Here is a 10,056-nt window from a genome sequence, read left to right on the forward strand (position 1 = left end):
GGACAGCAGTTTGCATCATAAGAACCACCATCATACTTGGCAACCTTTGGAGTTTTAGCAGCAAGAAGACTGAACTGGACCATCATCTGTGAGGGTATTCCCTCCAGAGCAGATTAGAAAGAACATTTGCTGAGAAACTTTCTCAGCCACTGCCTGTGCTTAGCTTGGCTTGGCTGGATAAATGGAAGAGGTTAGTCTCCAGGACTGTTAATCCAGCATCTTTCACAAGCACTACATTCATTATTTTTTAAAAATGTAAGAATTGTGAGATCATGGTGGTTGGGCAAAACTAGAAGAGATATTATTTATAATAATGATTTAACTGACATTAAAGAAACAATCTTTTGCATCAAAATATGAACCAGGTCCACTTAAAATGCTCCCCATATGACATTTTTACCAACACTGGAAATTCACACATCAATCTTCAAAGTTAGGAGAATTTTCCCAATTTAACAATTAACTTTTTAGTCATTTAAAACATAATTGAGAAGTGCAACGTTCCCTGATTACTTGGCAATTCTAGAAATTGTTACACACATCACAACATGAAAAAACAGATTTCATGACCATTTCTTCAATCTCATTTACTGCATTCCATACTACAGCCCGCTCCCGTTCCCATCAGAGTAAATGGCAAATTCCCATTAAACTCTGGCCTAGCTCACATTTTAACAACACTCTGCACATTTCACTGTCCTTTGCACATTTCATCTGCAGAGTGCTTTACAAACATAAACTCTGCCTAATTATAGGCTGAAGGTTTATTAAAATCCTAGAAATCCTGGCCCTGGCTTTTTATGTTAAAGACCCAGTGTTTGCCCCAACCTCTCTAGTGTGTCGGGGTGGGGGGCAGGTGGGAGGACAGTCCTAGAAAGATCCCTTAAAGCAGTTCATTTAGACTCAAGCCTGGAGCTATTGATGAGGAAGACCCAGGGCCAAAGGGGCCACTTGTTCCCCCCTAAAATGATCTTCCAGGAGCCCCAAACTTTTGTCAGAAAGGCCAACACATACACAGTCTCTATCCTTTATAGACAGTATTTTGTTGTGCTTTAAAATGACACTAGCCCCCCAGAAATCCAAGATTCCCCCCGAGGTCTAACTAACCCCTGGATGGCTGTTTTGTTTCCCCCCCCCCCAGTAAGGGGATCCTGGAACCGGCAGCGTTTGGCATACAAAGAAAGCTTCCCGCAAGCTACCGCCTCGGCTTGTTTCCGAGCGCGCTGCCCGGAATACCTGCATGCTGGGGGCTCCGAAGGCGAGGGAAAGGTAGCGCGGCTCACTCCCGCCGCAGCTGGGGAGGGAGGAGGCCGTCACGTGGTGGGGGAGGAAAACCCGGCAGCCTGGGGAGGGCGGTAGCAGAGCGCGAGGAGGTGACACGGCAGGCAGCGGGAGGAGCTGGAGCGCTGAGGTTGGCAGTTTCCCTGGGCTCCTCCTGGCGGGTTACAACGGCGCGGGGAAGCAAACGCACCGAGGCGGGGAGCTGGGCGCTGAGCTGCCTCCTCTGCAGCTGAAGGCTCAGATCAGCCTCTCTCCGGGGGAGACTTTGCATCAGTTTAGCCGCACGTCCGGTGCAGGCGGGAGGCGCTGCGTGGAGACGGGGGGGTGACTAGCTGGGGGAGAGGAGTCCTTTCCAGCCATGCCCAGGCTGGGCGGCGGGGCGATGCAGACGGGACCTTGGCTCCGTACCCTACCGTGAAGGCTCCTATGGGGGATTTCCCGTCTGCTGGGAGGCGCAGCCCCGTGGCCAGGTGGCCCCGGCCCCGATGGAGCCGGAGGAGAGGAAGATCTCGGTGTGGCTCTGCCAGGAGGAGAAGTTGATCTCGGGCCTCTCCAGACGCACCACTTGCTCGGATGTGGTGCGGGTGCTGCTGGAGGACAACAGCCAGCGGCAGCAGCTGGCCGCCCTGCAGGAGTCCGGCGGGGGGATGCTCTCGGGGCCCCCCGAGTCCTACTGCATCGTGGAGAAGTGGAGGGGCTTCGAGAGGATCCTGCCCAACAAGACGAAGATCCTGAGGCTCTGGGCTGCCTGGGGGGACGAGCAGGAGAACGTCCGCTTCGTGCTGGTCCGCAGCGAGGCGTCCCTGCCCAACACGGGGCCCCGCAGCGCGGAGGCCAGGGTGGTGCTGAGCAAGGAGCGCCCCTGCCATGGCCTCGGGGCGGCCCGGGCCAGCCTGGTGCTCACGCAGGAGAAGCAGCGGCGGGTAGTGAGAAAAGCCTTCCGGAAACTGGCCAAGATCAACAAGAAGCGGCAGCAGCCGCTGGCCAAGGAGGCGTCCTCGGCGGAGAGGATGGAGACCCTGGTGCACCTGGTGCTGTCGCAGGACCACACCATCCGCCAGCAGATCCAGCGGCTCCGGGAGTTGGACCGGGAGATCGACAGGTACGAGGCTAAGGTCCACCTGGACCGCATGAAGCGGCACGGGGTGAACTACGTGCAGGACACCTACTTGGTGGGGGCCGGCGGCTGCGAGCTGGAGCCGGGCCGGGAGCTGGGGCCGGGGCCGGGGCCGGAGCCGGACGGGCAGCTGGAGGAGTACGCCAGGAAGTGCGAGGAGCTGCTGCAGCTGCAGGAGCAGTGGGCGCGGCAGGAGGAGCTGCTGGAGCACCTGGCCGGCGAGATCCAGGAGGAGCTGAACGAGCGCTGGGTGAAGCGGCGCCGGGAGGAGCTGGCCGCGGCCAAGGGCTCCAGCTCCAGCCTGTCCGAGCCCGACTGCAACACCGCGGAGCTGAGCGGCGGCGCCGGCGGCGGCGGGCTCCTCGTGGAGCAGGAGCGCGTGAAGACCCAGCTGAGCACCAGCCTCTACATCGGGCTGCGGCTGAGCACGGACTTGGAGGCGATCAAAACGGACCTGGATTACACGCAGCGCGCCCGCGAGGACAAGGAGCGGGAGCTGCAGCGCCTGCTCGAGACGCTGAACACGCTGGACTTCGCGGACACCCAGGCGGCAGCTCAGATCCCCCTCCCCGAGGAGCGCGCTCCCGGCGGCCCGGCCTTACACGAGGCTGGGCTGGGGGCTCCCGTGGGCAGCTCAGGCGCCTGGGAGGGCCAGGCCAGGGGGCGGTGCAAGGACTGCGAGGAGAACGATGAGGACTCGGATACAGGACTCAGCTCCATGCACAGCCAGGACTCTGACTCTGTCCCAGTCTGTGAATCGCTAATATAGCTGCCTCCTTCCTTAAGTAAAATAAGCTCAGGGACCCACCGGGAAATACAAACGTGTGCTTCCTCCTTAGCACTCTTAGAATACAACTATCTGTTTTCATAGCCGCCAGAAGAGATCCTAGAGTGGACTCCTGTGATATATTTCCATTAGAACAAAAACGTGTGGGGTTTTTTGTTGTTGTTGTGGGTGGTCTGTCCTTTTGGGGGAGGAGGGGGACCACTTTAAAATCCAGATGCCAGTTAGTGCCATCTTATGGTAATTTATTCAAACTGATGACCAGTTATCTGGGGATAACATAAGCTAATGGTAAACGACACAGTTGAAGAATTAAACGGATTAAACCATACAATTTTGATTCTACAGACAGACTATAACTACATTTTGCTGCCTAGCGACTGTTGGAAAAGAGGTTTGTTGTCCTAGGTACTGTAAGGAAAGAGTTGGGGGGGGGGGGGAACTTACACTGTAAAATGCACTCATAAAAAGGAAATACACTGAATCTAAATTTATGTGGCTTAAGTTTAAACTTGTTAAAACTAGTCGTCACCAGACACCTTTTAGTCTGTTTCCTCACTACTTTCATCTTTTAGAAAAAAACACGTTTGCATTTCATTCAGTATTGGAATTACCTTTTTCCTAAATTCCTGCCTTTTATTTCACCTCAAAGGTGTTCTTGAATGGAACCCTTAATCCTATATTGCTCCAAAGCAAATACAGTCCAGTATAGATTTCTTTGCATAGTCTTTTTGATGGAATGCTGGAACATATATTCTCTAGTTGAAACAAAAATTCAGCACCTTTATATTTCCTCAGTGTTGCAAGCCAACTGTTATGCTACAGTATTTGCCACTTAAGAATTCAGTAGGTTCCTCTTAGACAAAAATAAAAAAAAAATATTGAAAGTACAGAACTTTCAGAACTGGGTGATTGAAAAATTAGCAAACAGGACATCTGTCAGTATGTTTGACATGGATGCCAGTTTGTCCTAATCTATAAACTTTTGAAATATATTGTACTATTTTTTTTCCATAAAAAGTGATAATAAATAATTAAACTAAGAACTGAACAAACTAAACAAATATAAATTAGCATGAAGTATCAGCACTCAGCTGTGGATGATGCATGTTCCCATGCATAGATAATAGCACGTTTGTTGACAGATAATTTAAGAGAAGTTGTAAATATCAATGTTCACTAGATTAATTTAAAACAGTAATTAACACAGCTCTGTCTCTTCAAATTTATTTTCTTTATCAGGTTAGTTGATGGTCTGCTGAGTTTAGTAATGGATAAAAAGTACTGCATCAGCTTAAACTACCATTTCTAATATGCAGTTCAATTCAGGCTAGCTCAGAATCTGGAGATCTGATGTCCAAGGTATAACTCAGCTTGCTACAGTGCAGCTGGGTGAAATAATTTAATCTGTTATTCCAGTGAAAAGGTACAATATCAGGTGTAACATGTATTTCAGTTAACTGGACCACCAAATTTTCCTTTGCAGATTAACCAATGTCTGGTATACTTTTACAATAACGAGTATTATTTGTGTTGAGACACAATGTTTTGTGTATGAGAGAAGTGTCACTATAATCTGTTTAATGGTAAAAGATCAGAGAATGTTCAGTAAGGTCTGATTGACAACACAACATTTTAGAAAAACTCTGACAACAGGTTATCTATGAACATTTGCTTGTAAGTTATAAGAAAGTACAAAGATAGATGTGTCATGGACCAGGATCCTCAGTCTGTGTACGTTTGTGTAGTCCAATGAACTCAGCAGAACTACACTGATTTACAAGCAGCTGATATGGGGGGAGGGTGTTTTCCAAAGAGAAGTGTTGCTCTTTAACAGTATTACCATTGGGAATCATACTGAACAGCAGAAAAATAGATACAGCAGTAAATCAATTTAAAAATAAACTAGTAATATAGATGTAAGTAAAAAAGCTCTAAAATGTCCATTAATGCCATTATTATTGATAAATTATACTGAAATAAGTGGTCTTCATAACATTTTTTGAAGTCTGATTATAAAATTATGGTTTTTGTATTTTAGGTGGGCTTGGAAAATATTTGCATACCTGTTTAAAGCCTAATAAAATACTAGAAGATGAAATAAGAAAAACGAAAAGGAGTACTTGTTAGAGACTAACAAATTTATTTGAGCATAAGCTTTCGTGAGTGTCCCCAGATTGCAATTTGATCACATTCTCCATTGCCTTGCATCTTGGGAGTCATTTATCCTAGTGCAAAGTGCGTGGTAAGATTTTTATCCTCATTCTGTATGGAGTAAACAATTCTACAAAGTAAAAGGAAATGGGGAATCAGACCCATCATGTCTAACATAAATAGACTGAGTTTGGAGAGGTTTGGAAATGCTCACAAATGTACATGAAGGATCTAGCCCACTTTCAGTTCAAAGAATTTTTATGAAACTAGATCTGAGGATTTTAATGGAGGTGGGGGTCAAGTCAAGAGTAGGGACTATGTGATTTTGCTGTATTGTTTTTATCATTGCAGATGAAATTGAGCAAGTGACTATAGACTGCCTCTCCAGTGAGTGGCTGATGTAAGCAGTAAACTTCTCCAGTGAGTGTCAAGTACCTTTACGCAAGTTCTCCCATTAGCCATACCAAGCAAATAAAAAGGAAACCACATTATAGAAATAAGTTGCAATAGGACTTGAATTATTATGCTATTGATACTCACTTCAGGTATGTTGTGAGCAGGAGGCCAAAGCAGCAAAGACAGGAAATTCAAAGTTGTGCATTGAGGAGCAAATTCTGCCTATTTTTCCTGGATCTGGAGGGCCCTTTCTGCAGCAGAATTATTTCAGTTTCAGTGCACAGGGGGATACTATTCCAGAAGCCTGTGCAATCTGCACCAGAGGCATCTCAGCACACAGGGGTCATTGGAGGAACTTTAAGGCTGATGGGTCTGGATTCCCCTGTAGGGACTGGGATGTTATTGCTGTAGATGGCACTGCAGTCCTGAAGTTACGGTAGGAGCTGTAGAGATTTGCCCATGCATGCATATATTGGAATGTTCTTACATCTAAAAAAGACCACAAACATCTGCTTGATAGTGTTTAAATCATGGTATATGCAGTTGAATTGATTTCAGTTTCTATCTCTATTTGCAATTTGTATTTATGCGTATTTGCAGTTCTTTGTCTTAGAACACTATTCAAAAGTTAGTAGGAAAGAGGAAATTACTGTTTGCGCTGGATCAGGGCGCTTTTCCCTTCCACATCCTCTTTTGTGCTTGTGCATCCTTCACTGGCTACTAAAGACAAATGATGACGATGTATGGATTTGAGTGGAATTTGGCCCTAAGTGCTCAGCCAGATCACTGAATGTTGATCAAGTGTCAGTAATATAGAAGAGTATCATTCTACCACTTGCTGCCTACATTATGAGAACAGAGCCTATTGGTAAGCAGCAGGAAAAACTGCATTTATTACTACATATTGACAAAGAAGTGATAGTTTTTTACCTCTCCAAACTCCATAATCTACCGGAAAGCTCTAGATTCTGACACTTATCACTTTAGTTTTTTGTATACCATTCTCTAGAATCCCATTTTCCGTGTTCTTCCTCCCATGTTCATCTTACATGGAAGCATCAGAAGCAAGATTAAATGAAAATCTAACTCCATTAAGAACCCTGCTTTAGCTACCTCCGTTTATAGCACTGCATGGCTCCAAATAGTAAAAGCCTTATACGCTTCTCCAAAGAACTGTTCGGGGGCCAAGGCCAGCTGGCCTTTCTCAGGCAAAATGTCTTTGGAAGTCAATGGGAGTATTGCCTGAGAGAAGACTGCAGAATCAGGCCCCAAATCTGTCATCAATTTGAAGATAAGAGGCCCTGATTTAGATCACTGGTTAGCTGGTGTCACTCCACTGACTTGAATGAAATAGCACTCCCTTACATAAAATTTGAGTTGAGTAGTTTGGCTTTTAACCTTGACCTAGTTTCAGAAATCCACTACTATCAACATCATCAGAAAATGAACAAGAACTTCATGTCAAATGCAATACATTGGTAACAGTTATTTCATGTTGTGGACCTGTCAGTTTGAATACTGTAAACTAGCTGCTTTGTAGAGTTCTCTTTGAGGCCTTAATGGCAGAGAGATAATTCTTAATACAAAATGAATAACCTATTAACTATTGCACCTTGTATTACGGTAGCACTTACAAGTCCCAGCCACAGAGTCCCATTGTGCTAGGCAATGTATAGACTTACTGTAAGGCTCCCATCCCAAATAACTTGCAATCTTAGTTTAAAACAAGACATACGAGGTGGTTGAATGCGTAGGAGTGAAACAGGATAGGGTAACAGTAATGCAAGCATGTTTGTTCATAGACTGGCTGCATGCACAATGTATTTTCATGATTCATTTTTAAAACAAACTGTACCATTGTCTGGAGAGAGGTATAAGGCAAAAGTTCTTTCCAGGTATGTACTTCAGGTATGTATTCTTTTCTTTATTTGAACTGAGCTGGGAATATAATTCAGTCCACCAAAGCAGCAGCCCAGGCTGTGAAATGAAAGAACAGGTCTGGTGAGCTATGCCAGTTACCAAGTAAAATACAAGCCTTTGTGAATTCATGAAGCAGTTGTCCTTTGAAGTCACTTCATATCATTGCTCCACAGAAGGCACATGAAGTTGATAGAAACAAGCATTACAAAGCACAGGGAGTCTGCAGATGGGTTCCTGCGGTTATATGAACTATTACTAAACGAACTCAGAAGCTTAACTAAGGGGGTCGGGGGAGAGAATTTAAATAAACCCAAAGCAAAACCAGGGTAAGTATATAGTATAACCAAAACATCACCCAGAAACAATAATGACTGATCTTAGAAACGTTCACCAGATAACTTATTACATTGCTTGTTTAAATGTTCCACAGCCCTTATGGCCAGGTTCTCACACCCTTCCTCACAGTGAGGAGTGCCTTCCTCCCATTGATTTCTCAAGGAGCAAGGTACTGCTCAGTGTATCAGAGTCTGGTCCTAAATTAAAGCCTTTTCAACTATTCAGGATATTATCTAAATGCCAATTTATTTCAGCTGTACCACTTGGGAAGTTTTAAGAGAGAAACTCTGATCTAAAATGATCCACAAATCCAACACCACCACTCTGAGCAGCATTTCCTTCCCCTTGTGTATTACTCTCTCTCCTCCCCTATTCCCAGCTCCCACTTACTGTGATTTATCACCCTCTGAGCCTGCAGACTACTCATATGAATAGTCCCATCCAACCCAACAATGGGACTACTCGTGCAGGATTGGGACCTTTGAGCGTAACCTACTTGAGGCAGGGGCATTTTTGTCTCTGTCACTGTAAAATAGCATACACCTATGGTGCTATATAAATATGGAGTCACAGCAGAATGATTACATCTTTGAATGCAGTATTAAGTATATGTCCTTCATATGTATACCATATCATTGGCTCATACAGTGTCTGATTTCTCCACTGCCTTTCCCCTTGTGCAGCTGTTTAAACATAACTATAGGTATGCGATAGAAATAAGTAGCCACACTGAACATGCTGCCAGCCGTTCTTTAGAGGAAATACTCTGGCAAAAGAAAGTCTTGGGTGGCAGTGTGGCCCAATGGATCGGAATAAGGAGCTGCCTAGTCTGTTAGCTCTGCCAATGACCTATGTGATCTAGGGCAACTCATCTGTTAGGTTTGAGCTCTTTGGGACAGGAACTGTCATCTATTATATGTTTGTGCAGCACCTAGCATAACGGGACCCAACCCGGTTGTGGCATTCAGGTGCTATTGCAATAGAAAGGGAAAATAAGGCACAGAAAAAGTAGAAATTAATAATTCTCCCACCTGTAAAATGGGGATAATACCCTCCTTTGTAGGGTGCGTTGAGATCTGTGGATGAAAAGCCTGTATATAAACAGCTAAATATTTGTGCAGTGTGATTGCCAAGATCGTATTTGCCTTAATTGCCCTTTGGAGGGTTTAGCCTTTATTGAGAATACCTATTGTTTAATTATGACTCATAGGAAGCAAGCTCTTGTATATCCAAAACCTACTGTTCATTGACTTACTAACTACAGAGTTAACGTGCCGTAACTATGTGGTTATTTAGCTTATTATTTGAAAAAGAAACTCTCTTTTTGTCAGTTAAATTGTGCTTCAAAGCAGGTTTTTGGAATACATGTTAATAGCCTTAAGGAAAATAGTTGGTGTTCAAATTTGGATAAGATATAATACCTTTGTTTTAATCTCTTAGAGCATAATTTGTACATGTAAGCAGGCTACCAGGTACGTATTTAATAATCACTGTAATCTTACAAACTTGTCATGTCAAACATTTTAACAACTTAAATCTGGAAGTGGGCCTGAATCAAAAAACAAACCTAAGCTAAGTTTGGGGAAGTCTGAATCTAGATCAAAAGTCTGTGCCCCTGGCCCATCTCTGTTTCAAATACATACTTTTTTCTACATGCTTTTAACTTGTAACATTGGGAACAAACATGACACTTTTCACAAGGTAACAAATGTTCAATGTCCTGCGTTTCTACCACCAAAATAGATTATTCTGTTTCTAGTTGCAGTTGAAAGGTCACTGCTATATGTTCTCCCCTCTTTCACAGATTCTCTTCACTCACCCTACATTGAATAAGGCTCCTACATAGTTCTACTACATAATTCCTTCTCTAAGTGACTGGATGTCTCAGGAAATCACAAGTGTGTCAGTGGGTTTTAGACCGGAAACTGCCCGCATCATCTAATCCTGCCACCGCACAGTCTTTGCCTACCCTACCAGACCGGCTTCCCCAGGCCCTTTAAAGTGCCACCCGAGCCCTGCCACTGCTACCCCGGGGCTCCAGCAGCCGGGCTCGGGCAGTGATTTAAAG

At 44.9% G+C, this 10,056-nt stretch overlaps 1 protein-coding gene across 1 annotated transcript; it reads left to right on the forward strand.

The window, feature by feature from the left end:
* The first annotated feature begins 1,372 nt into the window (after positions 1-1,372).
* RASSF10 (Ras association domain family member 10) lies at positions 1,373-5,198 on the forward strand. Its single transcript, XM_073350641.1, has one exon. The coding sequence runs from the start codon at positions 1,767-1,769 to the stop codon at positions 3,165-3,167; it is 1,401 nt and encodes a 466-aa protein (XP_073206742.1). The 5' UTR covers positions 1,373-1,766; the 3' UTR covers positions 3,168-5,198.
* The last annotated feature ends 4,858 nt before the right edge of the window (positions 5,199-10,056 follow it).

The sequence above is a fragment of the Lepidochelys kempii genome, chromosome 6, assembly GCF_965140265.1.
Source record: "Lepidochelys kempii isolate rLepKem1 chromosome 6, rLepKem1.hap2, whole genome shotgun sequence".
Taxonomy (NCBI): Eukaryota; Metazoa; Chordata; order Testudines; family Cheloniidae; genus Lepidochelys; species Lepidochelys kempii.